Source organism: Letharia lupina, assembly GCF_014066315.1.
Source record: "Letharia lupina isolate WasteWater1 chromosome Unknown contig_7, whole genome shotgun sequence".
Taxonomy (NCBI): domain Eukaryota; kingdom Fungi; phylum Ascomycota; class Lecanoromycetes; order Lecanorales; family Parmeliaceae; genus Letharia; species Letharia lupina.
This window is the reverse complement of record NW_023502976.1, coordinates 1,321,912-1,348,879: the sequence shown is the minus strand read 5'-3', so window position 1 is coordinate 1,348,879 and position 26,968 is coordinate 1,321,912. Positions and strand designations below refer to the sequence as shown.

Here is a 26,968-nt window from a genome sequence, read left to right as displayed (position 1 = left end):
ACAGTACGGTAAGACGGGGAAGCGCAGATGGCTACTCTTCTACACAGGTCTGGCAGTCCAAGTCGAGTGACGATAGTGGGATCCACTGGTCCAGTACAGGATCTGGCGCTTCTGAAGATTCTTGCCATTGAGTCACTCGCAGACAAGGAGGGAGATACCGTATTCCCATTCCTGGCTTCGTTCCCGAGTCGCTATGTGCTCCCACGTAAAAATTCTCCACTGTGTGCATTGGCCAGCCTGGTAGACACGACCTCGAATCTACTTCTAATAGACGCTTTGAAAACAATCTGGTGGTAGTCTCTGGGGGCACGTTCCGTGAGTGCACATTTCGGAGCAACATCTCCCTACACTAATCGAACCCTGGTTTTTGAGCCGCAAGACCTGTCTCGAGCGCAGTAGGCCAGTCCCAAGTCCCAGATCTGTTGTATAATCTGGGGCTTTTGCCTCAACAAGGCCACAATGACTCCGAAACGTGCAGGTGACATGATACTTTGGCGCGAATACTGTCGACAATTCCGAGATAGGTACATTAAAGCACGATGGGAAAGGTGGCAGTCGTGAGGGTAGGATGCTTACAACATCAGTACCGTGGACGACTTTTTGTCTGTAACCATACTGTGTATGGAATGCTTCTGCACATGCATTGTCAGAGTTATCTGGCCCGATGCCCATAAATGTGTAAAATAAGCAGGCCAGCAACCAAGAGTGCCAAGTTAATCCTGGGGAAAACTGCGTGCTTGTAACAAACACGGCGGAAACATGCATCATATGCTTACAGTCTTTTGGTACCGTCAAATACTCATATGAGCATAGGTGATGCGAGTACCCGTAGACGAAACATTATATCATACTGTGTACGCAATCACTCTACCCCAACCAAACCAGTCAATCCCCATATATCCAACACTCTAGATCAAGCGCATCATGGCCGTGAACATACCTTCTAATCATGCCGCACAGGCAACGCAGGAGGCCGTTCCTGTTTCCCAAACATGAGATCTTCCGCTTTTTTAGTGATGAGCCCGAATTGCGGCTCGACCTTCATCGCCCATACATGTGTCGCTGTAAACAAGATGACAAAGAAAACCGGCATCACGATGATGAAGGTCGTGTAGCCTGGCAATGGGTATTTCATGACAATGTAGCTCTGGTCGCCATTGTGCTCTTCGAATTCCACTAGGTGTTCTCTTGCGAATAGCAGCCACGAGAGTAGGCTGCGCATGAACGAGCCATGCAACAGATACAACGGGAAGCTGACCTTGCCAAGCCAGAGCAACCACGGATGACTGAGACCACGGCGTATGTGCGGGGAAAGCACGACAGTGAGGCAGAGTAGCTGGGCGCCGATCGTTGGCCAGAAGCGACTAAGTTCAGCGTTTTCGGGCGACACTCTGTGGAACCATTCAAGGAGGAAATTGGACCATTGGGCCCAAGGCTGGAATTCGGAGGGAAACGACATCAAGACGAGTGCTACGAGCGCCATTGGTGGTGCGAAGAAGGGTGAGAGTGGCGACAGACGGAGAGGATATTCAGAGTTATTCAGCTCAGAGAGCAGGATGCCAACAAAACAGCTTACACCAACCATTGCTAAGAAGAGAGGGTCAGCGAGGGACATTCATTCAAACGGATGTCCGTACGGTCACCGATCCTTATACCCCAATTCCACGACCAGAACCAGCAGATCATCATGGTCATCACTCGAAATCGAGGTGTTAGGTTGATAGTCGCGAGCAAAGCCATAAATACGAACATAGAGCCTTGCAGAAGGTACATGAGAGCCCATTGAGGCTGGTCGTAAGGATTTTCTGGATTGTAGAGCCAGGTGTTTCGGATGGCATACACAAGATCTATAATGGCCTGTCCCCACGAGGGGCTTATTCCCGGGCTTGTAATCTGCAGCCAATAGGCGTCCGAGTTTTTTGCTATTTCATATGCGCCAAATTGACAGATGAACCAGCTGATGATTGTAGCTGCGGCGGCTGGAAGAAAGAGACGGAAGGACCTTCTGAACGCGCTCACGGCAAGGTTGGATATTGCTGTTTCGATATTGCCCTGCCTGGCTAGCTTGATAGGCTTCAGCGAGTTGACGAAACCAGAGAGTATGATGAAGCAAGCAACCCAGGCAGGACCTTGGCCAACGAGTCGAAGGATAGGTCTTTGCATCCATTGTGAGGGCCCGTGCTCGCCGTCGGCAGGTCTGACTATGTAGCGGGCGAAAGCAAGGGTCATATGGCTGAACATAACAAAAACAGCAGCGATACCTCGAAGCCCCTGCCACTTACATTAGTTCAGTACGTAGTGAGGAAGCGGAGGCGGCTAACATCAGCCCAGGAGCTGTCCTGAAGAGCTTTCCGATTGGCATCTTTACTGGCCTGAGTTGGCGTCCATCTGGTCTTTTCGGCGTATGAGGTGAGCAGGCCCACCGTTGTCGACGACATGATTTATTGCAGGTGGAGCATTTTGGAGCAGAGGTGGTCTCTCCAGCTTCGTGGTCGCACCACTCATGGATTCAAAACAAATGCCTGGAGCTTTGGTTGTACAGGTTCGCATTAGCGGGGCATTAGCGCCGTTCGGTCAGGTTCGGACTTCGGCATCCCTTTCCGTGATCGAGGATGAATCAGTAGCAGTTGAGGCTGTTGCAAATGTTCAGTGACTCTCCATACAGTAAGACTGTCGTTACTGGGGGCTTCTTGGCGAATAAATGATGACTGAAGAATGATCATGGCATTGCTCCTGCTGCGCATCTCTCATGATTGATGCTCTTGATTCCCGGATATGCCTCAAACTCGTGGATCAAGTGTCTTTTGGGGACATCTTGGTCTCTCCTCCTGTGTCTTCTTCACCATCTCCTCTATATCGCCGTTACCATAAAACATCTACATCTCAAGCACCAGATATGTCGTTACGCAGAATATATACTCTGACTGTGGTTGTTCGTCGTGCCCACCAAAAATCAAATGTTCTCAAGCTCGCGGAAGACCCGAACATGCTCATCCTTACATGCCATGTGACATACTGGGATCGTTTCGGATGGAAAGACATCTTTGCGAAGTCTGCGTTCGATCAAAGGCAATGGGAGTATGCCACAGCTCTTCGAAGGAAGAATGTTTTTACGCCGCAGGTTAGGCAGATGGTCCAAGGCGTTGTGCTCTGAAGTCATGTTGACGATCCATAAACAGGTCATTGTCAACGGCCAAGTCGATGGCGTGGGTCACAATTCCCGAGATCTACAGGTTCTGATTACGAAAGGAAATGCATTCAGTACTGCGCAGACAATGGAGATCCTCTACATGATCCATGGTGGAGGTATTACAGTATCAGGCCTCGGAAATGAGCATGGCGTCGTCAGCGTGATACGATACGATGATAGAGACCATGATGGTAGTATCACGCATGGCGAGAACAACGGACGAAAATTACGACACAGTCACATTGTCAAAGATGTTACCCATGTGGGCAGCTGGAGCGGGGGGTTCCAGAGTTACGCTTTACCGCCCCTGCAGAGAGGTGGTGAGAAGGTTGCAGTACTGGTCCATGCAGGTGCAGGAGGCCCAATCATTGGAGCGGCTCGCATAAAGGAGGCAGAAGGTCTTGATTTACGCGAGGATACTCTGTGAAGGGTAAAGTAAAGTAGCTACCTAGATACCTCATGATATTCTCAAATGCCTATGAAGTTGTGCAACTGCAGCCCGCAAGGCTAGAACAATTGAATCGGCCCCCCTTTTTCTCGCTGTTAATCGGCAGCTTCTTTTCGGTGCTGATTTTCAGGCACAGCGTGAGCCGAGCCGTGTGATGGCTTGGCCCCCATTTGCCGTTGCAGCTCTCGCCAGTCCCTACTACATACAGTGTACGGATAGGTAAGTAGAGTACGCCCTCCATGTTGAACCCTTTCGCCAAACGCGTCGTCCCGGAAAACTTACTTCTGACCTGACCCTTATCGACGCGTGTCTGCGGCAGCGACGCAGATTTTGTTCCTGCGGAGTCGCGGACTACGACCTTTCCAATCCCGCCTGTAATATTAATTCTCCGCTAAAATTGCTGTTACACACTTAAATTCCCAAATGATGCAACGATCAGCTCTAGCTGAGCGCAGTAAGCGAGCAGGATCTTATCCATGATCAGGCTATCTCGTTGTCTTCCCTCATGTCAACAATCAAAACGCGACACTGCCTTGCTCCAGATTCATCAGAGCGCTCCATCTCGTTGGATCCGAGCCGTACCGAAGCCATCACATTTCCTAAACTCAGGGCAATCAATCAACCATCTGCTAAACGCTGGTGTTTGCCCGGGATGTGTGAAGGGGCTACGGATCTATCAAGATCGATGAGCAGCATTGCTGCCAGCTCTGGCGGAACTGACTCCAACGCAACTAATCGCTCATAACACACCCAGATTGATGCTGTGAGAGCCGGTTACACCATGACGTTCGTCGATAGTGGATTGGGAGAGCCATTGGCAGCTGCGATTGACGATGGAGTGGCACCTGGGAAGACGCTCAAGAAGAAGAAGAGCCTTACAAGACTATTCTCTTCAACTTCAAGGAGATCATCTCGATCAAGGCCGCCGTCACCGGAAGATCCACACACTCCACCTATACCACAAGTGCCGACACACTTCTGGCCCTTGGGTTCCTCAGGCGCTCCACGAATTCCAAGTATGAGCTTTGACTGTCTTATGAACGAGCACCTTCACGACGAGCAATTGGAGGGTATGGCCCAATTCGACAAGCGCAGCCCTGGAAGTCCATTGGCAATGTCAAGCACTGAAGAGACGGACAATACAAGGTCGGAGGCGACTGTAAAGAGCGAATCCGTAACAGCAAGTCACCAAATTCCCGGTACTCCGAAAGGTCACTCGACAGCACCCCTGTCAAGTGTTATTCGCAAGAAGTCAGCAGAGAAGCCTTTAATCTACCACTCGCCAACGTTTCCAATTCTGCCGAAAGAAACCAAGACTGGGCTTCGTATGCCATCTGCTTTCTCGTCTGTCCCTCGAGGTCGTGGTGCTTCAGTCACAGCACCAAAACCCAAGAGCTCACCAGCCCAGCCACAACTGACCAGACCTTCTACAGCAGGTGGCGAGTCCAATTCAAAGCCAACAGGCAAAAGGAAAACTAGTGTGAATAAACAAGGTCAAGATGTGTCAAGCCCGTCACTGTTCGATTTAGAAGATTTCCCCATGAGTCCGCAGCGTCCATGGCAAGCCACATATAGCAACGACGAAGTAAGATCCAGCTTTCGGTCCGCGTTGACAACAAGCTCTAGCCATATAGACACAACAAGCACGGAGAGGAGCAGTGTTCTGACCAAGGGTACCTCGATCACGGATTCAACGATCGACCAACAGTCAAGGCCTGTCTCGAAAGTTGAGAGTATGACCGTAGACGATGCAATCGACATGTATGCTGCTGGGTTTGCTGATGATGATGACACCGGACCGAGTGACTCGAGAGACACCTCAATGAGCGAAGAGGAACGCAGAAGATCGATGAAAATTGCTGAGGCTATCAAAGACACCATCGGTGAAATGCGCCCTTCCAGACGGCCAACGACAAGTCAATCCACTAGCTCGACTGCACGGATATCGTATGATGCGTTCAAAAGAGAGTCTATCCAACCACCTCCAATACTCCCCCCGACGTCAACTCGCGATCAATATGGTTTCCTTAAAGCCAGCCATCATATTACGATCCCACAGTACGACGCATGGGCCAACGGCTATTTACTAAGCCAAGAGAGACGCACGAAGAAATGGTCATCATACATGCGAGAGCAAGGTCTTCCAACCTTCATTCCCACCCGCTTCCCTAACCGGTCAGCGAAAACCGAGCGCTACATTCGCAAAGGCATTCCTCCAGCATGGCGTGGACCTGCTTGGTTTTTCTACGCCGGTGGCGATGCGTACCTCGAAAAACATGCCGGTCTCTACACCTCCCTTGTGTCGCGCTCAGAAGACGAGCTTTCCAGTGCTGACAAAGAATCGATCGAGCGTGACCTCCACCGCACCTTCCCGGATAACATCCACTTCAAACCCGACCTTCGTTCTTCAGGATCTTCTGCTGCTGAATTGCCGCTTCTAAGCTCTCTCCGCCATGTCCTCCGTGCCTATGCCCTTCACAATCCTCGCATCGGCTATTGCCAGTCTCTTAATTTCCTCGCTGGCCTCTTGCTATTGTTCCTTCCCGAAGAAAAAGCATTCTGGATGCTTCACATCATCACCACCGTCTACTTACCGGGTACGCATGAGCTTAATCTCGAAGGTACAAACGTCGATCTATGGATCTTGATGCTAGCGCTGAAATCCACCCTTCCTCATATATGGGCGAAAGTGGGCGCTGCCGGTGGATCTAGCGATGATATTGATGGAAGTACTAGACTGCCGCCTATAAGTCTCTGCACGACCCCCTGGTTCATGAGCCTCTTCATCGGCACTTTACCCATCGAAACCGTTCTCCGTGTGTGGGATGTACTGTTGTATGAAGGCAGCCGCACTTTGTTTCGAGTCGCTCTGACCATCTTCAAGCTCGGCGAGCAACGGATCAAGGACGTGAGCGATCCAATGGAACTCTTCCAAGTTGTGCAAGGCTTGCCAAGAGGGATGCTGGACGCTGGCGCCTTTATGGCGACGGTATGCCGGAGAGGTGGGGTGGGTGGTGAATGGGTCGAGGCGAGAAGATGTGAGCGGAGAGAGTGGTTTGCTAGAGAGCGGGCGACCCCGGCCGGACTGTCAGACGGCACCAGTGCGGATCATATTGTCCTGAGGGATGATGCTGCGAGCGAGAGGTCGGCATCTGCGAGAGGTAGACCTCCAATGACAAGGATGGACTCGATCTGGAGGAGGAGAAGGAAGAGAAAAGCCTCAGTGCCCGTGGGCGCAGACGGTATATCAGACGCTGGTAGAGATTTGCTGGCGCTTTGATTGGATATACGATATTATGGATACGAACATGTACACGAGGATATGACGTGGAAATATGGATGGGCATATATATATACAAATCAGGACGATCTAGACTCTAATACCAATGGACAAGGAATGGAGAATGCACCATCTATTACTGTCATTCTCACCATCTATCTATACCTATGATCCGTTCAAACCACAACCCCCCGAAAATGCCGCCAAGCGGCAGCGCCGTCATCCTCTGAAACGAAACATACAAAACCGACATTCATATTAAATTCTGTATCAATCAATCAATCAAAACAAAACCCCACTACAAAAAGAACCCCATCAACACAGCAATCGACACTGCACTACCCGCCAGCTGGAAACCCATAGCCTTGCGCTCCGCGGCATCGCCGGTGAACGGTATAGTAGAGTTGGTACCGTTGATGCTGGCACTGCCGTTTGCGAACGCGTAGGGAGCGGATGGGGTCGGGAGGGTGGAGTACTAGAGGAGTAAGGTCATGTTAGCGGGGGGTGGTCCTTTTGTGTTCAAAAGACAAGGAAGGAAATGTATGGTCGTCAGGGTAGAAGTGGATAGATAGTACGAGAGTGGTTGCTGTGGTGGTTTTCGAGGCTGCTGAACAAGGAGATGTTGTTGTTGACGTGGGAGAAGAAGAAGCAGCAGTGCTAGTGACAAGACACAACTGCGGCAGATGACGTTGTTGAAGATGCCACAGAAGGCGATACCACCGAAGGAGGAGTGGTCGACGGAACGGAAACAACAACCCGATTTAGGAGAGGATGGAGAAGGATATCAGGTTTATGGTTTTCTATCACTTACCGAAGAAGCACTGCTCGTCACACCCGCCGTTTCAATCGCACTCGGCACCGACGCAGCAGTTGTGGCCGGGATGATGCTCGAGGCTGTGACGCTCGGGGTGGGGATGCTGAGGGTGACGCCGACGGCGTCGCAGATTTGTTGCGCGAAGGCCAGGGTGACTAAGGAAAGGGGTGACCGTCAGCGACGAACGTGCGTGCTCCGGGGTTTGGGGTCGAAGAGGGGAGGGGAGGGGGAGCTTACCCTGCTGGTCCGCGGCGGAGCAGACCGTTTCGATCAGGTTGTGCAGCGAGGTCACGAATTTGGAGTCGCCGCAGATGCAGGCGAAGTCGGATTCCGCGCAGCCCGTGGCGGAGATGCCGGCTTCCGCTGCGGATTGCTGGAGGTGATGTCAGTATCATGGTGCTTCGAGGGAAAGGGGGTCTTTGAAGAGGTGGCTGTACTTACAGCACAAGTGGGGAGTTCAGTGAGGCTTCCAGCGCTGGCAAAGGGTGCGGCCAAGATGGCGAGAGCAGCGATGGAGTACTTCATTGTTGTTTCTTTTCTGTTGGAAGTGAAGGCTTCTAGTATGTTTTTGTGGTTTGAGAATAGTAAACGCGATGTTCTTCAGTGTGATAAGATCTTTTAATGAGAGTGTGGGAAGGAAGGAGAAGAAATTTGACGAAGGTGAAAGATAGAAGAGGGTCGTCGAAGCGACGGTTGCAATACATTCCTCTTAAGAGGGACTGGAATGAACGCTTGCGGACAAAGACCGAGAATGGGCGCGTAGCGAACGCGAACGTCTTTATCCTTCTTGTCCACCATGTCAAGGAAAGGCAGTTTTGAGCCGCCTCTGTGGCTGCTGCCCGTTTGTTCAATGGTCGATGGAGCTCAAAGGCAGATTGGGTCTTGGACTCGTCCCGTCTTTATATGGAAGAAATTTCGTATTGATGCCGACGCCAAAAGACTGGAGAAACAGTGGGATTGAGGAAGTGCTCGGACAGACAGTGGGATTTAAGAAGCTTGAACTGGTGGCAAGTCTTCACATTTCGAGCGTAACTCGTCTTTCCGTTTTCTGTTTTCTGTTTTCTCGAGTTGATGAAGGGGATACTGAGTGAGCAGCATCAAAGCAAGTCGGCCATATCCATATCCATATCCATATGCACCTTCCTTTCCTGACATACTGAGAAGAGTAGATGATAAAGAGTAGAGAGTAAAGAGTAAAGAGGATTGTACGCTAGCACATGTATGATGTGGACTGGGAATGACGTTGGTAATAGATTCTTGATGTTAAAGGCCGATTAAGAAGTGGATCTCTCGTAATGAAGCCTGAACTCGTATCTTACGATGTCGTGACCCATGACCCGTGGACCCGAAGCCACCGGTGCCACCTTCCTGCAAGTGCTCGCAGATCTGGGACGCAACGATAACCATACATTATAGATTTGCCCGCGTAAACGGCTCATCCCGAATACGTCCTCACTGCTCATGGAATGTCAGCTAGCTACTTTCCGTCCCAAGAGCCCTGAAAGGTTTGCTGGGAGCAGATCTGGCAGCTATGCAGTCCTAGGTATGGCAGACGTCGTATAGATGCAGTAAGCTTTGCGACCCTTTTGCAATTTGGAGCAGAGCCAGCACAGCGTGTTGACTTGGGATTGTACAGACGACTTTACTGGCTGGTACTACTATCCCACATGTCGCCTTCCCTGGCATCGGACACGCCGATGGCAGAGGACTCTGACCGCTATAAAAGGGCCAAGTACAAGGGAAATGTGCTCTACAAGCCACCCATCGTGCATCTTTTTGCAAATGGACATAGAGGAGCTTCAAATCAGAACGCATGGACAACGTATGCATCTTTTCTTAAGCACACGCTCTCGGTCACGGTTTTCCAATGATGTACCGTCCAACGGCGAGGAGAAACCAGTATACGCGTATTCATCTTCCAGAAGTAGAGACGCTTGCCGTGGGGATTCTGGAATCGAGATGGCATACATCATACATGAACTCAGCTTTCGGTTGAATGTCGCGTGCGTTGGCATGCATGTTCTTCCCGCAATTGAAGCAAGCAAGATCTTTTGCCGCATGAACCCGGCAATTGGAAATTTCAGGGCTGGGCCTTTTTCCCAACAAGTCTTCCAGATAGTGGTCGTGAAACAAGTGAACAGGTCCTTGTAAGTTGTCGGTAAATGTTCAGTGCTTGATGGACAGCTGACCTTGACGATTGGCACACCATACTCCAAGCGGTGAATGAATTGCAAATCTCATCTGCCGCCTGTTGTTTTAATTGCGCCCGGCGGTCACAAGGTCAAGGTGTCTGCGCAAAGAAGCTCGATACGACATGTTGAATGCTTAGAAGCGACTTGGGTGCAGTGCCACGTCAAGAAGAGCAAGAGGTGAAGAAAGTTCGGATGATGTCACGTTTTTGCCACGTGCATCGATCCGACCGCTCATCGACGTTGTATTCCTTACTGAGATTTGGCGGCGCAGATCTTTTCTCTTTGTTGATTACATGTATGTTCTTTGTCATGTAAGACACTGTTTTACAGGCAAAACCTTCATTCTGATCCTCGTTTGTTACAGTATCTTATATGCAATGGGGCCTTATAGCAGTCTGATTTCGAACACTCTAAAGTAGGATAGTCTCACGCGGTGCCCAAGAAGGGCCTAAGGTAAACCTGAGCCAAATCCGCCAGATTCGACCAAGACTAAGGTAATAAAGATACGATCTTTAGTGCTACGAACCGGCGATCTCCCCACCCAGCCCAGGGGACTACTATTTTGCAGCCTAACTGTGGCGTACCTACGACTGAAATCGTTTATTTGGAACGGTATTTTTATATGCAACGGGGGTCTTAATCTTATAGCGATTTGGTTTATTACAAACTTGCTGTCGCATACCTTACCTTACCTTACAAGTACCTTCCAAGTGGCCGGGATTTTCAACAGGTGACCCTCCTCCTATCTTCCCAGCGAGCCAATCATTAAATTTACGTACATGGAAAATTCCTGTCTCCTTGCAATGTCCCGCTCATTGTCGCTTTGTCCCTACTTTATGAAACCAGCTCCGCCTCCCCCCGTTATTGCTTTCAGGTACCGGTTTCAACATATCTATGAAGGATACATATACCTTGGAAACTTGTAATTTGAGTGTAGCGTTTTGCCATTCTTATGTGCGCTGACATAAATTGTCATTGTATGACAGGCTTCACTTTGCTGTTCGCCTGCAACCATGTCCATGACATAACGAATGAATCTTCGCTCGCCCAGTGAGCGAGCTGCCCGAGATGGCCGGAGGCTTGCCAGAGGGTTTGGTCAGCAATAAGAAGGGCGTTACAGTCGGGATAGACGAGGCTGTTACCTTCGAAGCTGAGGATACTCTGAAATTATGGCGAAGTATGCTACCTCAGCCAAACTTCTTCTTCGCGAGACAGCTCACATTGTCGATTTCCTAGTCTACTCGTCAGGGAATGCAGCCATTGCAGAGAATGTGGGCCAAAGACTCGAGAACTTCTTTTGGAGGATTGCGATGAGTGATCGTGTACGAGAGCGTCTAAGTGGTGCGCTGATCGGTAGGCAATTCAATAGCATAAGCCAGGGTGGTTACATCAGAACCACACCAACGCCATCCCCGCGATCCTCAAGAAATCTAGGTAGCTATGACAGAGGAGCTCGCTCGATTACCTCTACCAAAAGTACAGTGTCAAGCTCGCCAGCCTCGCCCAAGGCTGAACCTGTTCCGCCTGATGAGAAATTGGAGGGTCCCTCAGTCACGCCATCGCTTCAAAATTGTTTACAAATGTCTTCAGAAGCCACTACCAAGGCAAAGGAGAACAGGCAAACAACAACCACTCGGCCGCCGCCAATACTGAAGAAGTTAAGCTCGGGCTCTAATCGATCATCAAAGAGCTCCTCTGTTTTGTCTCCAGCTTCCCGAGAAGTATGGTCTACTGCAGGTGCTGGCAATGAGGAGGCTGTCAACCTCGACGATGATGCCATACCTACAGAATCACTTGTTCCCATCGCCGGAAAATCTGCCCGTAAATCGACTACGACACGCTTCAATGAGGAGGTCGCGGTATCGATTCCCAAAGTTTCTACCGTCTCACGATTATCCGGTGGTCGTCTGTCTGGCGAAAGCAGTCAGCGATCCGGAAGGAGGAATCCTATAGTAGTGGCCACTGCCGGTGCGAGTAAGAGAAGACCCCCTGTCATGCGGCAAAGGTCATCGCAAGCTTCCTCCTTTGGCGTCTCGAAAGACGCACCTTTGAGAAGTTCATCTTCACCAAATTTGGCTCGGAGTATGAAGCCTACTTTTACGATCACCGCTAAGAGTCCCGGCCAAGAAGCAGAAACGGAAGCATCATCGCTAAGACGATTACGAGCGGCAAGTCCGCATCCTTCGAAGCATCGCAGGGGGTCGCCCCCAGGTCCACCATCCGGCGAGGAACCGGCGGTTGACTTTGGCGGTGAGGATGCGGGGGCACAAGAGCCTTCTAGGAACCCAATCTCAGGACCTACGCTTGGTGAAGAGATAGCTAACGCCAATCCTGAGATATCCAAACCCCTTGTGGATCCCGAGTTCAGGTCTAAATCTGTGGACAAGACACGACCCTCGCACCGATCGTTCACGAACATTTCCACCTTTGCACGCAAATCCACCGCAGCTGTGCCAACAGCTGCCTCGTTCCAAGCCTTAGGCATGCTAGACACAGGCCAAGGTACACCCACTGCCGGCAGGAATAAGGGCAAAGAGGCTTTCAAAAATGAGATAGTCGCGCTCAAAGCCCCTGCATCCGCGGGACCTGAGCCACCAGCTGGGACCTCCCAGCCGTTACCGAGGACGAAGGGCCAGCTTACGCTACTCCTCGAGAGGGAGCAGAATCGGTCTGTGGGTCAGGAACACTGATTTGAAAGGCCGGCAAGCCTTGATGTCATGATGGTGGGAATGGATGCAACACCAGCCATTTGAGTTGTATGACTACTGTACTACTATTGTATCTTCGCAAGCATTTTGGAGTTGCAACTTGAGCGTTTCAGCGAGCTGGCATGGCATTGCATGGTGTCATTGGAAGTTTCTCTGGGTACATACTCGTATGCTCCTTGTACTATAGACCGCTTGCTACGATGTACCACTTCGCATAGCACCGTTGAATTTGATAGATAGAGTCTAGGTTCCGTGACATGATACTTGAATGTGAATGGCAACGATGAACCAACGGTATTTCTTATGTGCGTACACTCGCCAGTAACACACACCAAGCATGTTTCAAGCACCGTGCATTTTTGAGGTGGGCCTGAAATAACACCCTGAGCCTCTTACGATATGTCCTGCTCGAAAGACTCTCGGTTAGCCGATGAGAGTCGGGTATCCATAAGGTACTTTATACGTAATGGGTCTCATCCCTCATTTCACTGAGTACATCGGTGTGGCGTCCTGAACAAACCCTGGCCACACACATCTATTATCGTAAATCGCCATTCGAGTAGAAGAAGTGAACAGGGTTGAATCCACAAGCCATGCTATGAGTTCCATTAGCGCGCTTTTCTGTTGTCCAAGCCAACGAGATCACCATCCAAAGTCCAACGGATTTTCTGGCGCATCATGGAGTTTACGAAGGGCCACATCGTTGTCATGGCGAGGCCCAAAAAGTTCGTCAACTATGGGACAAAGAAGCAGACATGCCAGGTGCTTGTCCCGGTCTGCTTCAGCCCAAGCATGTATCCGCCATCCGATGTCTATCCTCTAATAGACTATTGTGCCACTATCTTGCCATATCAATAGGCAGATGCCGAAAACACCATACTACAACGCATACGAGTAATGGACTCCTGGCCGGCGCAGTCCGAGGTCGGTCAAGAATCCGACGACGGTGAGCTCTCGTCAAGTGAGGAATCTGAACGCGCCAGTGTGGACAGTGGGAAAGCTTCTTTGATCGGCCACTGAGACAGCATATCGCTCGGATGTAAACACGTGGCATTCTAGGTAGCGTGGAATTGGCCCTGGTCTTGGTAAATAGGGAGACAGAGGTAGCACTCGCCGGTGAACAAAGGGTTCCAGGTTCCTACCCTGAACACTGCCTACGCTAGGTACTGGGGACGTATTCCAAGCGCTAGGCTATTCGAACAGAGGGACATAGGGCCATGATCAAAGGGACCCGTGCCTGAACGCTGCTTTAAGAAAGTCGTTTAGTTGCATGCTTCCATGATGCGACCGGAGCACCAGGCAGCCGGCCTTCGGGCTCCAGATTGATTGTAGAGAAGATCAGACAGCATCCAAGATTTGCATCATATTCGATATACGTATCTACTCTTGCTCTTAAAACCTGTAAAGAAAAAGCCTTTGGCATGAAGTAGTAGTTGAGTGACCTCGGTCCCAAGAAAGCGCCTAGCAACCGGTTGCCCCTCGGCTTAAAATAGTAAACAATCTTCTTTCGAACCATCAATTATCTAAAAACCGAAAATCAGACTTCACACTCCACGCTCAATCATCACGCCCATCATGGCAGCAACAGACCAATCCCACAAAGCTTCTCCTACCTCCCTCTTCCAGGTTTACCTCCGCCTGCGTCCTCCGCCGTCCCCCCTCGTCCAATTGACACAACAATCCCTCTATCCGCTCCTTGCGCCCTCAGAACGCTATCTCACAGTCGAAGCCCCTGGTAAAGAATCACAAGATGGAATGCCGACACACATCACGATTCATCCGCCCAGCGACTCCCGGAAGCGAGCAGTGGAGAAGTTTGCGTTTACGAAGGTGTTTGAAGAGCAGGCGGAGCAGATTGATATTTTCAGAGGGACGGGCGTGGTGCCGTTGATCGAGGGTGTGCTGGGAGAAGGCAGAGACGGGTTGCTTGCTACATTGGGGGTTACGGGGTCGGGGAAGGTTCGTTCATAGCACTGTCAATGAGCTTGGGAGGTTGGGTTTGGCTGATGTGCAGCCAGAGTCATACGATACTAGGATCGAAATCGCAGAGAGGGCTGACCCAACTATCTCTGGATCTTTTATACCGCTCCCTTGACACGCAGACGCTGCATTCAGCAAACCATCCATCGTTGATCGCTTCCCTGAATGCCACCGACGCCTCAGAAGCCCAAATCTTCTCTGCCTCAGGCTTCCTGGACAATGTATACGGAGACTGTCTGCAAGAGCCGTCCCGCTCGAGAGCCCCAACACCCATGATGGTAGGCAATCCTTCTCGTTCGTCCCTCAAGGTCCCCCATTCTTCATTGAAGGTACATCATTCGACTGGTCCGAGAAGCCAGTGGTCGATCCTGAGTCTCGATGCTGGGACTCCTTCTCCCGAAGAAACAGACCGCTCAGTCGTCAAAGAGGACAAGGCAGCGTCTGTACCCAATGCAGAGCAGACCCCCAATCATATGAGCAGCCTTCCGTCCCAGCTCTCTGTTTGGAAACCCCCAATCCCGAGGATGACGAGAAAGCAAGCTAAAGTGCGGTTTGGTGATAATCTACAGGACCCAGCCTTTACCCCTAGCGTGCCTAAACGCAAGCTTCCTCAACGACCTTCTGCGCTCCCACAATTCCCAAACATCAGCGACCTCGCCTTTTCTGTCGAGCCGAATGCGGAATACGCGATCCTAGTCTCGATGTATGAGGTATACAACGACCGCATCTTTGATCTTCTGTCGGTGCCAAGCAATCAGAAAGACCTTCGTCGAAGACACTTGCTCTTCAAATCAACCGAAGCATCACCAGATCGGAAGGTGGTTGCTGGCCTGCGCAAGGTAGTGTGTGGAAGTTATGAAGAGGCGTTGATAGTGTTGGAGACGGGGCTGATGGAGCGGAGGGTTGCTGGAACTGGAAGCAACAGCGTCAGCTCGAGGAGTCATGGCTTCTTCTGCGTCGAAGTGAAAAGGCGGCCAAGAGGTGGCTTGTCAAACTCATGGACCGGCTCTCAGCTGACTGTCGTTGACCTGGCTGGATCCGAACGTGCTAGAAATGCAAAAACCGCAGGAGCAACGCTGGCAGAAGCTGGGAAGATCAATGAAAGCTTGATGTATCTCGGCCAATGTCTGCAGATGCAGAGCGACAGTAACGATGGTACAAAGGTAGGAAAGACTGTCTAAGTATGGGGATGAATGCTGATTTTCGGTAGCCGACCCTGGTTCCTTTCCGCCAATGCAAGCTGACCGAGCTGCTCTTCTCCAATTCCTTCCCATCCTCTTCTCATCACCACGCGACCCACACCACGCACCATAGAAACGCCCAGAAGGCCATCATGATCGTGACCGCTGATCCGTTAAACGAGTTCAATGCTACCTCCCAAATCCTACGGTATTCCGCTCTAGCCCGCGAAGTTACCGTTCCTCGCATACCATCGGTCTCGAGTACAATCCTTTCCAATACCACTGGCAGAACTCCTAGTGGTCAGACGTTGCCCCCCGCTGCGCACACAGACGAGGCAGTAGTGGAGATGGCATTCTCAGAGATTGCTAGGCTGAATGAGGAGGTCGAGATACTGAATGTGAAATTGACGGAGCAAGAAGAGCGTAGGAGAGAAGCGGAAGAAAACTGGCAGAAGGCCGAAGAGAAGGCGGAACAGATTGAGATGGAGGTAAGGGAGGAATGCTGGGGTGAGATGGAGAGAAGAACCGCAGAGGAGAGGAGACGATGGATGGGGGCCTGGGGTGAAGAGGTAAGCTTGAGACCATACAAGCGAGGTCGGAGAGCAATACTGATCAGCAACATAGGCAGATCGAAATTACGAGCACCTTGATCGCAAATTGGAGATACTTACCCAGGGTATCGAAAGTGAGCCGACTTCTCCATGCTCTCCACCATCGTACTGATCGTGCACAGTCCATGAAGATGCCATTGATCAAGACACACGCACTACCGAGCTGGAAAACGAGAATGAAGCTCTCCGTCGCAAGCTTGAAGCTCTTGAGCGTGATTTACAATGTCGATCTCCAACCAAAGCACCGCGAAAGCCTCAACTATCCAGTCCCAGCAAGGACTACGGACCCACTGCGCTGGGAACAGCACTCTCCAAGCTCAATGGCATGAGCTTGATAGATGCAGCTGCGTACAAGGCACAGTCCCCTGGTAAAACACCAGGGAAGAAGATGAGGAAGTTGACAGCGAGGAAGTGGGACTTGATGGACGAGAATGAGATGGATGCTTTTGAAAACCACTACTGAGTATTAAGAATTGAATTCGTTAGAGGATGAAATTGGAGTTGAGAATGCTCTGGAGCTTTGGAACCCGGCCTCGAAGACACAAGACAGAGTACTCGAATACCTTGATTTAGTTTTCTCGTTTGTCAATACGATGAAATGACATATTATATTCGGAGAGAAAGTGGACAATGGAGAATGCAAAAGGGATGGGGCGAGCTCGGGACGTTGGATAATGAAGGCCGAAAGAGCTCTTCCCCCACGCGCATAGTGCCACGAGTGGGGGGATTAAGATGAAAAAGGGTTGAATTAATCAATCAATAGAGTAATAAATATTACTATAAAAGTCAATACCACGTTTTCTAGCAATTCTTCACTGCAATACCATTATATCATAGCAGCATTTTCGTCATACACGAAAACAAATCACCCGCCAGCTCCGGCCAGCTCTCACTACCTCGTCATTCTTCCTACCTACGACAACAACATCATCCAGTAGCGCTTCACAATTCCATACCTCTACAACCTCAGACACTTTCATTGCACAGCTTGGTGCACCATCGATTATCCATTCCGCCACACAATGTTTACTTCTCGTGTCATCGCACGCTCGCCCAAGCTCCTCTCAGCAACCGCCTCGCGCATCACATCCCTTTCCCTCTCCAAGCCAATATATTCCATCCGCCCAATCACATGCAGTACCAAGCTCTACAAGGAGGACAAGCGCACCCCTAGCGCCGCCGGACGAGCTCTCGACAATGAAAAGTCTCACGAGGGATCTTTCGGTCGTACCGATAAGACCATTCGCATTGAACACCCGGACGAGTCTGACCACCCACCGTCCAAGCCCATTCAGGGCCGCGGTGGGCTTCATTTCAAGAGAACATTGGCTTCCTTTACGCTTGAGGGTGGTGTGGCTGTCGTAACCGGCGGGGCTCGAGGATTGGGCCTTGTCATGAGCCAGGCTTGCGTCATCTCCGGCGCCGACGTAGCCATTGTCGACTTGAACAGTCAGTACCTTTCTACCTTGCCACTGACAGCCACTAACGTGATGCAGAGGAGGAAGGCGATCGCCAGGCAAAGGAGCTCATGAGACACTTTGAGGAGGAGAATCCTGGCGCTGAGATGTACGTCTACGCCTAAAAGCTTCGAGGCCTTCAATGATTGACACAAGCAGCATTCCTAAAGTCACGGCCCACTACTGTGACGTGTCTGACCACGTGTCGGTCAAGAGGGTCGTTGCTGACATTGTCAAAGACCACGGCAAGATTGACCACCTCGTTACATCTGCCGGCTTCACCGAAAACTTCGATGCCATCGCATATCCGCCAGACCGCATGAAGAAGCTCTGGGGAGTCGATGTCGACGGCACCTACTTTTTCGCCTGCGAAGTAGCTAGGCATCTCATGGAGCGCAAGGTCAAAGGCTCCATGGTCATGATCGGCTCCATGTCAGGCGCCATTGTCAACGTGCCTCAACCACAGGCGCCCTACAACGCGGCCAAAGCCGCTGTTCGGCATTTGGCATCCAGTTTGGCCGTTGAATGGGCACATGCTGGGATCCGTGTCAACGTGATTGCTCCGGGTTACATGCTGACCGCGCTGTAAGCCTCTTCGCCCTGCATTCTACCTTTGACTACCAGATCTAACGCACTATAGGACGGGAAAAATCCTCGACGACAATCCAGAGCTTTTCAAGCACTGGACCTCCCTGATCCCACAGGGCAAAATGGGGCAGCCGGAGGATTTGATGGGAGCGGTCACTTATCTCTTGAGTGAAGCTTCAGGCTACGTTACCGGCGCCGAGCTGAGGGTGGATGGAGGCTATACCATCACTTAGGGACATGGATGGAGGCTATACCATCACTTAGGGACATGGATGATACCCTGCCGAGCGTGCAAATTTGAGCCAAGTGTTCGACGGGCAGTTGCGCCGCTTCAATTCAAGTCCTGCAATGGTTCCTTTCATGCGAATATGTTACGTCCGGCGTCTGGGTTTTCTGCGCACACTTAGCGTCATTGCAACGCGATAGAGGTGGTTGGCGCAATCGCTGGGCTTTCGGATTACCTACCGTGCAAAGGATGGTGGGGAACGAGGGCCTGTGGCTGGCGCGATACATAGATGAAAGCAATGCAATGAATGCTGCAAATTGATTCGACGGTGCAGTTTCGTCACTGATGGCTTCATGGTGTGCCCGTATGCAAGGTGAAACGTCAATGATACCGAGTCCGCTTTGCTTGTTCATATGGCACGGAGAATAGTCACATGGTTATTCAATCGTTGACAAAGCATATATTTCGCGTTGATAAAGATGCAATCCGTCGCTCCTGCAACTACTAATCCGAATCCCAACAATTCCAACATCATCCAAAAAGCTTTTCCCCATATTTCCATTCCCCGGCTAAACTGCCTCATCCCCTCTCTCTCCGCTCCCGCCCAACCTGAGCACGCTTCTTCCGATACCGGGCGACGGGAATAGCGTCGTCGATGCGAATGGGACACGGTGGACCTTGGGTGAAGCGCCAAAGGGGGAGGTTGCGCAGATATGGGGGGGGGGTCTCTAGTGATGGGTCACCGTGCTTTTGGGATAGGGGCAGGGCGCTCGTTGGTGTCACTCGGTCGTCGTGATCATTATTGGGGTTTTAATCAGAGTGAGACCTTTGATGCTGTTGAGCGATGGTTTGGCTTGGTCCTTTCGGAAAGAGATAATCCTCGTGTTACAGGCGTTTTACCCGTCCTACGCTCCAGCGCCTCCGGTGCTAGATGGCTTTTGCCCAGTGTATCCGTGCCGGTATTCCAACAGGATTGACTGACTATGTCCGAGAAAACGTAAGATCGTAGGATGAATCAGAAATACTCCCCTGGTGGTCTCGGCGGTCCACTGTTCGGTGCGCGCTCATTCGGTGGAGTAGCTCTTGGCGTACCAGCGCTCGATGTACTCCCTAGCCGTTTGTTTCCTTCACTGCCCCCTTCAGTCGGCGAGGATAGCTCCCTGGATGTAGGATTCCGGGGTGATAGATTACCGCCGTAGCCCCGACGCCATCTGTCAGGATCGCTTTCGTCGCTAGGCGACAGATTCGTTGGTGTTGTCCTCCTTGATGCGCTGTCTGCGAATTCCCCACCGCTCCCCTGTCGTTCCCTGCTCTGGCTTTGCGGCGACACCTGACTTGGATTGAGACCCCTGGACGTGTGCATCGATCTGTGGGGACTCCGAGTATTTCCCTGGCTGTCCTCATCCGGTGAAGAAATGTCGCTTCCAGAACGAGGTAATCGCGGAACATCCATCTGCCGTCTGCTCCACGACGCCGCGCCAGGTTGTCTTTCAGTTGAATGTGGCGAGCTGATGGGAGAGGGTCGATCACTGCCGTTGAGAGGGGATGGCAATTCGTAAAGGCCATGATCACCGGCGTACATTTCAACTGGGGCGAAAGTAGGCACCGGCATCTCTGCTCTGGGAGTCCCTTTGCTTCCTTCCATCTCCCAACCACCTCTACTTCCTTCAGCTTCGGCTCTTAACACGCCCTCACTTCCTGGGGCTTCAGCTCGCAACACGCTTCCGCTTCCCGGAGCTTCGGCTCGCATAACGCCCGCGTCCCCTTCCATTTCGGATTTTAGCTTCGCAACCATTACTAGGTCCGGATTGCTGCCCTCCATTTCCGATCCTTTCCTCATGTCCATCCCTAAATCGGGTTTACTGCCGTTCATTTCCTCTCCGAATTTGTAATCGTATGGTGGCTCTTCGAAGGGAGCCTTGCCGGCTGGCGTGGCATCCATTTCTGCTTTGTGGAAAGGGGTCATTTCATCACCTTCCATTTCCCCTTTTTCCACCTTCCTCCTCTTGCTTCGGTGCTTGATAATATAAAAGGCTGCAATTGCGGCGACGATGATTAGGGCGACAACAGCGACTATTATGCCAACTATGGCGCCAGTGGAGATTTTGTGAGAGGGCTTTATGATTTTGGTTATCTTCGACGTTGTAGCGTTGGAGGCTGCGGCAATGGGTATGATTTGGGATGGGGCGTTTGATACCCAGCTATTCTGCGAGACGGAGAAATTGTTTTGTTCATAGTTGACAATGAGGTATCTATCAATGTAAGTAACTTTTCAATGAACAATATGTTTCATGACTTACGCTTCTTGAAGGAATGTTCGTCCGAGTGTATACTGAGTAGAATTGGCTGCTTGACGTAGAGGAAAGTAATATTGAGTGGTATCGACAAATGGAGCACTGATATTGAGGTCAAAGCTGGCGTATGGAAATGTGATGTTTACCGTGGAACCGCCATTGACGTCGTTGCCGATTATGAAGGAGACACTGGCATTCTGCTTTTTCAATTGGCTATGAAGGGTGTCGTTCACGAGGTATCGTTCGATCGTGCTGTTCCATTCAATGCCAAACGAATCTTCAAAAGCCTGGCAGGCTTCTATAGGCAGCCATATGTGTGGTACCGAAGAATCGATGAATGTTAAAAGGCCTGTGGATAACAGCGGGTCATTTGTTGTTGTCGCATCACTGAAAGTAATGGACTGCAACCCCACAACTACGTCTCGTGATATATCAGCTGCCATTGTGAAAGGAACATCGTTCGGCGTGAACTTTGAAGCATCATAACCCCCCAAGGTGAGGGTCCCATCGGGCTTGTTCGGACCTGTCAATTGTCAATTACGAAAGTCATTGAATGCAGCCGGGCTAGTCATACGATATTGCGCTCCAGCCGAATAAGCAAAAGACAGGCTCGGAATTTTACTATGTGCCTTTAAAGAAGACAAATAGCTGGCATGCGGGTCGTCGAATGCAGTAAAATTTGTAGGGTAGTCGGTGACACCAAGGAATCCCACGTCATAGTCTTTAGTGGCCAGTGCAGCGATGACCTGGCCATCCAGGTCGTCGCTCGTATCTCCTGCTGCCCCTAAACCTAGAGTGTCAAAGCCAAAGTCGCCGCTGTCATATTCATCAAGGTAGTCCTGTATGTTCTGCTCCAAGCCTAGGCCGTAAAGGCCTTGGTCTTTCCATGTACTCGAAGCATTTATGTTGACAAGCCCGCCTCGAGTTTGCGGACATGTCGACGGATCCGTACCGATGCATCCTCCTTCTGTTTTGTTCGCTGAAATGACCCAACTTTGCCCTAAGGCGGTGGAAACAAGGACTCTGGCAGTCTGCGCAGGAGTGCCGACGTGGATATTGAAAGTAGCCCAGGGACCGTCATTGCCATCCCTATAAAGTTCGCAAATGTCTCAGTACTAGGTCGTTTAACGTCGGTGGCTATGCTGGGAAACCACTCACCACTTCCCGCTTGGAGGAACGACGATCGGGGCGGCTGTAGTGTTTGTGGTGTTGGACATGACGTTCCTCGCAATATTTCATCGTATTCGAGGTTAGCAGAGCATAAGGTCAATCAGCATTTGGGATGCCGGTATACATGATTGTGAATATTTACAATTGCGAGAGGTGCGCAAGGCGACGTGCGCATTTTGAATAAAGTCATCTGCATCCCTCGCAGGATGCACAGAAATAACATCTACGGTAGGCCCCTGACTAGATCAACGGTGCGGCTGACGAGGGTGAGCTTCCAAGCTGACGTTTCAACGATTTTTAGCTTGCATTTAAAAGCCTGTACACCCTAGATTATTCGACAGGGTCGTAAGTTATCAGTCACGACGGTGACGAAAAAACCTTTGCGGTACAAACAGTAGAGAAAGATATTCTAAAAAGTTTTCATACTCAAACTCTCAGCTAAAACTCATTCGTTGCGAAGTTATCAAGACCTTCGTAGTTTAGACGTGTACAGGCTTGTTTGCTACCCGCGAGCCATTGTTTCGCTAGGGCCTATCTTTAGACGAACTGTTACATTGCGCTTAAATGAAAAGTCTCATTGTCGATTTGGGTTGGGGGTTTGAGAATGGCTCGGATGATAGGGAAAGTGGGTGGACTTGTGAGGATAATCCTTTCGTCTGGGTGGTTGCACACCATAGGCTGTCGCCCTGCGTAGCGACTCTGTGTATATTCAATGTGAGAGACTTCCTTCTTGATGGAGGCTAGGCTAGGATAGAAGACCTCTTGTGAAACATTGGGAGACTTGATTGTATTTCAAGGGAGTCTGCATGGACATCAAGGCCACCATACGCCCGCTAATGTATTGCATGCAGTATTCGTATATCATGATCCCCCACTGCCACATTACCCGTGATCCCTTGCTGCCTGTGCGTGGCACCTCTGATCACTTCTTCGCATATTGCTTGGTCCATGCTTTTGCATTCTTGACAAACTCCTTCTTGTTCTCCTTGTATTCCCTCGCAATACCTCCCTCCACAGCATCATCAGGCTGAGGCTCCGAGAGCAGACCTTGAGCAAAGCTAAGCACGGCATCAATCTTCGACGAAGGCTTCCACTCGTCCGCACGTAGCATCCCTAGACACATGCTACCCTTGTCATCATTGGTGACATTTGGATGGTAGATCTTTGTCTTGAAGCTCAGGGTAGGAGGCTTGAACGGGTACTCCATGGGAAGGCTGAGATGCAGGTTGAAGACCCCGCCCTGTGGATTATCAGTGAAGCCTTCTCGGGTTGAGTGGCAGTGAATCGGAAATTGGGAAGGCAAGCGGCATACTTCATAAGGCGAGCCTTTGGGACCGTCAATGAGTATCTGCCACTGGTGTATGTCTGCCTCGGAGGGTAGGCTAATCCTCATACCATCTAGAGGTTTTTTCTGTATATCGGCATACTCCTGAGGTGATCGTTAGCTTGCTCAAGTGCATTTTCTCAGCCAGACCGACTTTTGTGATACGTTTCTGTGCTGTTGCCATGGCTGTTGGTCCACCGTTGAATAATGGCTTGAGCAGGTCACTGTTGATGTAGACAGCTCGCCGAGAGACTTGGCTGATTCAAGTGGGTAGTAACAAAGAAATTGCTGCGATGTATGTCTCTGAGTTAGTTCTCACAATCACCGGATTCATTGTTGTCGAAGGCCCCGCATATTTCTGAACGGTACACACAAGAAACTTCAAAGCGCGGAGCTTGATTGCCAAGCCAAGAATTACACTACATTAATTAAGCGCCGGATACAATGATAAAGTACCAGAAACCTCCACATTATAGAGAACCCTCTGTCTTCCAGCTATTTACATGTACATTCACAGCATAAAAAAAGGTTTAAGGAGGTTCACTGGCTACGGTGGTGCCAAGATATTGCAAGTCTGCCCACGGAACCTACTGGTTAACGGATAATAAGAGCTCTATCTACTTCATGTATATGCAGTCTAGACCGGATCATTTCTTGGCACTATGTTTGTTATCAAGCAAAGGAAGGAGACCGCTGAGCGATGACATGGGATAAACAATATGCAGACTATGAATGAACAAGGAATATTCCCTGTTCTGTTGGTCCATTCATCAAGTAATTAAGGCAACACTCAACAATCGTGAAAAAGGTGGAAAGCAGAAGAGATATCCTTCTGTGAACCTGACTTGGCCTACAGCGTTTGCTCAACCCTGCATACACTCCTGAACCTTACCACTGTACCCGCCCTTATTTCATACTCTTCAATACACTAAGGTAGGTCCATACCATGGCATCCCCTTCACGAACCCATCCGTTCGGTCTCCTGCCCGCTCAGATACGTTGGAGGATATACGGTCTCCAGGTTCCCGAGAGGCTAGAGTTCGTGAAATTCAGCAAGTCCAAAAAGTCTACGCAGCCTGCGGAATTGATACCACCTTTCATGCAGCTGATGCAGCAATTCCCTCATCTCGCTCGTGAAATGAGACTCCGGCTGTTCTCGCAACCGCAATTCGCATTTGTCTCCAGTATCCGAAACGGGCAATACTCTCATGGCTGTCAGCTCGCTTTAGAGTTCCTCCAGTCCATTCAACCGGCAGAAATTGGTTGCATCCGGAAGATCTGCTGTGACCTCGAGTGGACGACTAGAGCGGAGTACGCCGACTCGTTCTTCGAGATGCTAGCAAGATTAGCTACAAACCCTACGAGAGACATCAAGGATCTAGATTTCGAAGTGAAGCCAGCGCCAGAGGTCAAGCGCCCCAACAGAGGCGTCTCAACTCCCTCCTTCGCCTTTACTCTGCACGGGCTCCTCGGACTTGAGATCATCATATTTGTGTCAGGAACGGGCCGTCTGCCAGACCCTGTTGCTTGTGTCTCGCAGATCAATGAATTCATACAACAACGTCGCGAGGGACGCTTAACGGTCAACTTCCTTGAGCAATTGCCACCTGAGCTGAGAGTTATGGTGTATCGCCGCTTGCCACTTCCGCCGCATCATGTCATTGGGCCACTGAATGCGAACATGCCCATGAGCTGCTTGCATCTACTTCAGGTCAATCGTCGGATGAAGCAGGAACTCGTTCCAATTCTTTACGGAGACTGCGTTTTCGAGTTGCGCGCCACATCGAGCTGGCGTCACGCGAGAAAAGAGGATCCTCTCATCTCTGACCAAGCCCGCTGGATATCTGCATTCCTACGCAACGCCCATGTGACGCTCATCAAGAGGGTGAAAATAGTCCTCAAAACCCACGGTGTTCAAGCCGGCAATTACACGCCACCAATCAACACCATCATCGGTGAGTTGCGCCGTCGGTGCACCTTTCAGATTCAGGATACATACGAAGCACATGCCATTCAAGAGATTCCGATCACCTCAAACGAGTGGAACTCTGGCATCGGAAAGCGTTGTTTCCAGGTCAAGCTCGTGACACGGCGTGGCACCGAGCTGGTCGTAGAGATACGGGCAGAATGGGACAATCAGAGACAATTCGGCCTGGTGAAAGATTCACAGGAGCACGTGATACGGACCATCTACAGCAGGAGCGTGAATGGCATGCGGTCCAAGCTGGATGATAGCGGAATTGTCTTTGATGCTTGAGCTTTCCATCATATCCGCTGTTCGAGGTTCATGTGAGCACCTTAGAGACGAAAGGTAAAGACAAGCAAGGAGCACTGTACGAGCCTTGATGTAGATGTACCAGGAGGTTGTCATGGGAATCAATCTTAATGCAGCTCAATCTTCATGAATTATTCCCTCTGCAGAACGACCATGACTCCCATAAGTCCCAGCAATACCGTCTTCAGCCAAGGATGCTCCGACAGCAATATTGTCACGTATCCCACAAAAGGTACATAACCAATCACGCTTCCAATGATGTCCGTAGACCTTGTCAAATAATCCTGCCCCCTTGCATAAAGCTCCGTATCGTCCGCCAAATTGTTGTCTCCTTTCGTGAGTAATTGCAATGGCTCATCTCTGTATACGATCAGTCTCTCTTGGAGTCCCCTGAGACCACGTTTAACTCACCCTCCCCCATATCTCCTCACCACTCTATGCACGATCGGTATGTCCTTCCCCTTCACATTGTAGACCACGATCTCCCCAACCTGCGTATCCTGCCCTCGATTCCATAGAAATAGCAGGTCTCCTCTTTGAAATGCAGGCTCCATGCTACCAGAAAGAACGACGACGATGGGAGACGGAGAATCTGTGGCGACGGATAGACCCTTCCATAGCATGAACGCTGTTGAGAGGACCAGAGCGAAATTGAGGAGCTGGGTGAGGAGTTGACGGGGTTGAAGGCCGCCGAGCATTGCGGCGGTTGGTGAGAGAGCGATTGGGGGAACGCGATGAGAGATTCGGTTCGCGTAGAGCTGGAGCTGTGGGCCTGGGTCTATGAGCGAGCCATTGAAACAGTGACGGTACCTACTTTTGCTGCTGTCTTCAAGTTGATTAAGCTCTAGAGCTTTGGAAACGTTGCAGGAGTTTGCCCTCCAAGGCTGAAAGTGCTTGGCGCCAAGCCATCATCTCTTGGTGTCATGCTGCCGTTCACATTTTCCGTCTTCTTCACAGTCGTATTGGACAACAAAAACCACAGGGGTTCTACTACATTCGGACTCCGAAATAACACCGATCTATGCTTAGACAGCACCTTCGGTATCGGTTGACAACCCTCGAACATGGCCTCGAACCAGAGTAAGACGCAACTACGACGGAGATAAAGTAAGACGGAGATGCGCTGAAGTAACCTTCGCCATGCGGATCGCTCCTTCCAGCAGAAGAGGACGCGATGCACTTGCTGCATTATAGTCATTGCTTTCCCTTCTATCTGATGTCTTCCGCCAC

General features: G+C 50.6%; 12 protein-coding genes across 12 annotated transcripts; 7 read left to right on the top strand and 5 right to left on the bottom strand.

The window, feature by feature from the left end:
* Positions 1-943: 943 nt before the first annotated feature.
* Positions 944-2,438, bottom strand: HO133_009670 (uncharacterized protein; the record flags this gene model as incomplete). The annotated part of the gene is made up of 3 exons (XM_037300531.1): positions 944-1,587; positions 1,638-2,271; positions 2,322-2,438. The coding sequence occupies 3 exons, from the start codon at positions 2,436-2,438 to the stop codon at positions 944-946; spliced, it is 1,395 nt and encodes a 464-aa protein (XP_037154379.1).
* Positions 2,439-2,896: 458 nt separating this feature from the next.
* On the top strand, positions 2,897-3,617 carry HO133_009669 (uncharacterized protein; the record flags this gene model as incomplete). Its single annotated transcript, XM_037300530.1, has 2 exons — positions 2,897-3,121; positions 3,180-3,617. 2 exons carry the CDS (start codon positions 2,897-2,899, stop codon positions 3,615-3,617), a joined length of 663 nt encoding a protein of 220 aa, XP_037154378.1.
* Positions 3,618-4,419: 802 nt separating this feature from the next.
* Positions 4,420-6,918, top strand: HO133_009668 (uncharacterized protein; the record flags this gene model as incomplete). Its single annotated transcript, XM_037300529.1, has 1 exon — positions 4,420-6,918. One exon carries the CDS (start codon positions 4,420-4,422, stop codon positions 6,916-6,918), a length of 2,499 nt encoding a protein of 832 aa, XP_037154377.1.
* A 298-nt stretch (positions 6,919-7,216) lies between these two features.
* Positions 7,217-8,257, bottom strand: HO133_009667 (uncharacterized protein; the record flags this gene model as incomplete). The annotated part of the gene is made up of 4 exons (XM_037300528.1): positions 7,217-7,393; positions 7,730-7,887; positions 7,970-8,105; positions 8,174-8,257. The coding sequence occupies 4 exons, from the start codon at positions 8,255-8,257 to the stop codon at positions 7,217-7,219; spliced, it is 555 nt and encodes a 184-aa protein (XP_037154376.1).
* A 2,735-nt stretch (positions 8,258-10,992) lies between these two features.
* On the top strand, positions 10,993-12,614 carry HO133_009666 (uncharacterized protein; the record flags this gene model as incomplete). Its single annotated transcript, XM_037300527.1, has 2 exons — positions 10,993-11,101; positions 11,161-12,614. 2 exons carry the CDS (start codon positions 10,993-10,995, stop codon positions 12,612-12,614), a joined length of 1,563 nt encoding a protein of 520 aa, XP_037154375.1.
* Positions 12,615-13,310: 696 nt separating this feature from the next.
* Positions 13,311-13,652, top strand: HO133_009665 (uncharacterized protein; the record flags this gene model as incomplete). The annotated part of the gene is made up of 2 exons (XM_037300526.1): positions 13,311-13,406; positions 13,491-13,652. The coding sequence occupies 2 exons, from the start codon at positions 13,311-13,313 to the stop codon at positions 13,650-13,652; spliced, it is 258 nt and encodes an 85-aa protein (XP_037154374.1).
* Positions 13,653-14,207: 555 nt separating this feature from the next.
* On the top strand, positions 14,208-16,867 carry HO133_009664 (uncharacterized protein; the record flags this gene model as incomplete). The annotated part of the gene is made up of 6 exons (XM_037300525.1): positions 14,208-14,591; positions 14,651-14,890; positions 15,182-15,775; positions 15,823-16,362; positions 16,418-16,478; positions 16,527-16,867. 6 exons carry the CDS (start codon positions 14,208-14,210, stop codon positions 16,865-16,867), a joined length of 2,160 nt encoding a protein of 719 aa, XP_037154373.1.
* Positions 16,868-17,426: 559 nt separating this feature from the next.
* On the top strand, positions 17,427-18,682 carry HO133_009663 (uncharacterized protein; the record flags this gene model as incomplete). The annotated part of the gene is made up of 4 exons (XM_037300524.1): positions 17,427-17,853; positions 17,901-17,970; positions 18,021-18,446; positions 18,502-18,682. The coding sequence occupies 4 exons, from the start codon at positions 17,427-17,429 to the stop codon at positions 18,680-18,682; spliced, it is 1,104 nt and encodes a 367-aa protein (XP_037154372.1).
* A 1,008-nt stretch (positions 18,683-19,690) lies between these two features.
* Positions 19,691-22,186, bottom strand: HO133_009662 (uncharacterized protein; the record flags this gene model as incomplete). The annotated part of the gene is made up of 4 exons (XM_037300523.1): positions 19,691-20,927; positions 20,976-21,492; positions 21,544-22,058; positions 22,128-22,186. The coding sequence occupies 4 exons, from the start codon at positions 22,184-22,186 to the stop codon at positions 19,691-19,693; spliced, it is 2,328 nt and encodes a 775-aa protein (XP_037154371.1).
* An 875-nt stretch (positions 22,187-23,061) lies between these two features.
* HO133_009661 (uncharacterized protein) lies at positions 23,062-23,647 on the bottom strand (the record flags this gene model as incomplete). The annotated part of the gene is made up of 3 exons (XM_037300522.1): positions 23,062-23,379; positions 23,452-23,568; positions 23,618-23,647. The coding sequence occupies 3 exons, from the start codon at positions 23,645-23,647 to the stop codon at positions 23,062-23,064; spliced, it is 465 nt and encodes a 154-aa protein (XP_037154370.1).
* A 762-nt stretch (positions 23,648-24,409) lies between these two features.
* Positions 24,410-25,720, top strand: HO133_009660 (uncharacterized protein; the record flags this gene model as incomplete). The annotated part of the gene is made up of 1 exon (XM_037300521.1): positions 24,410-25,720. One exon carries the CDS (start codon positions 24,410-24,412, stop codon positions 25,718-25,720), a length of 1,311 nt encoding a protein of 436 aa, XP_037154369.1.
* Positions 25,721-25,869: 149 nt separating this feature from the next.
* Positions 25,870-26,436, bottom strand: HO133_009659 (uncharacterized protein; the record flags this gene model as incomplete). The annotated part of the gene is made up of 2 exons (XM_037300520.1): positions 25,870-26,098; positions 26,150-26,436. 2 exons carry the CDS (start codon positions 26,434-26,436, stop codon positions 25,870-25,872), a joined length of 516 nt encoding a protein of 171 aa, XP_037154368.1.
* Positions 26,437-26,968: the final 532 nt, after the last annotated feature.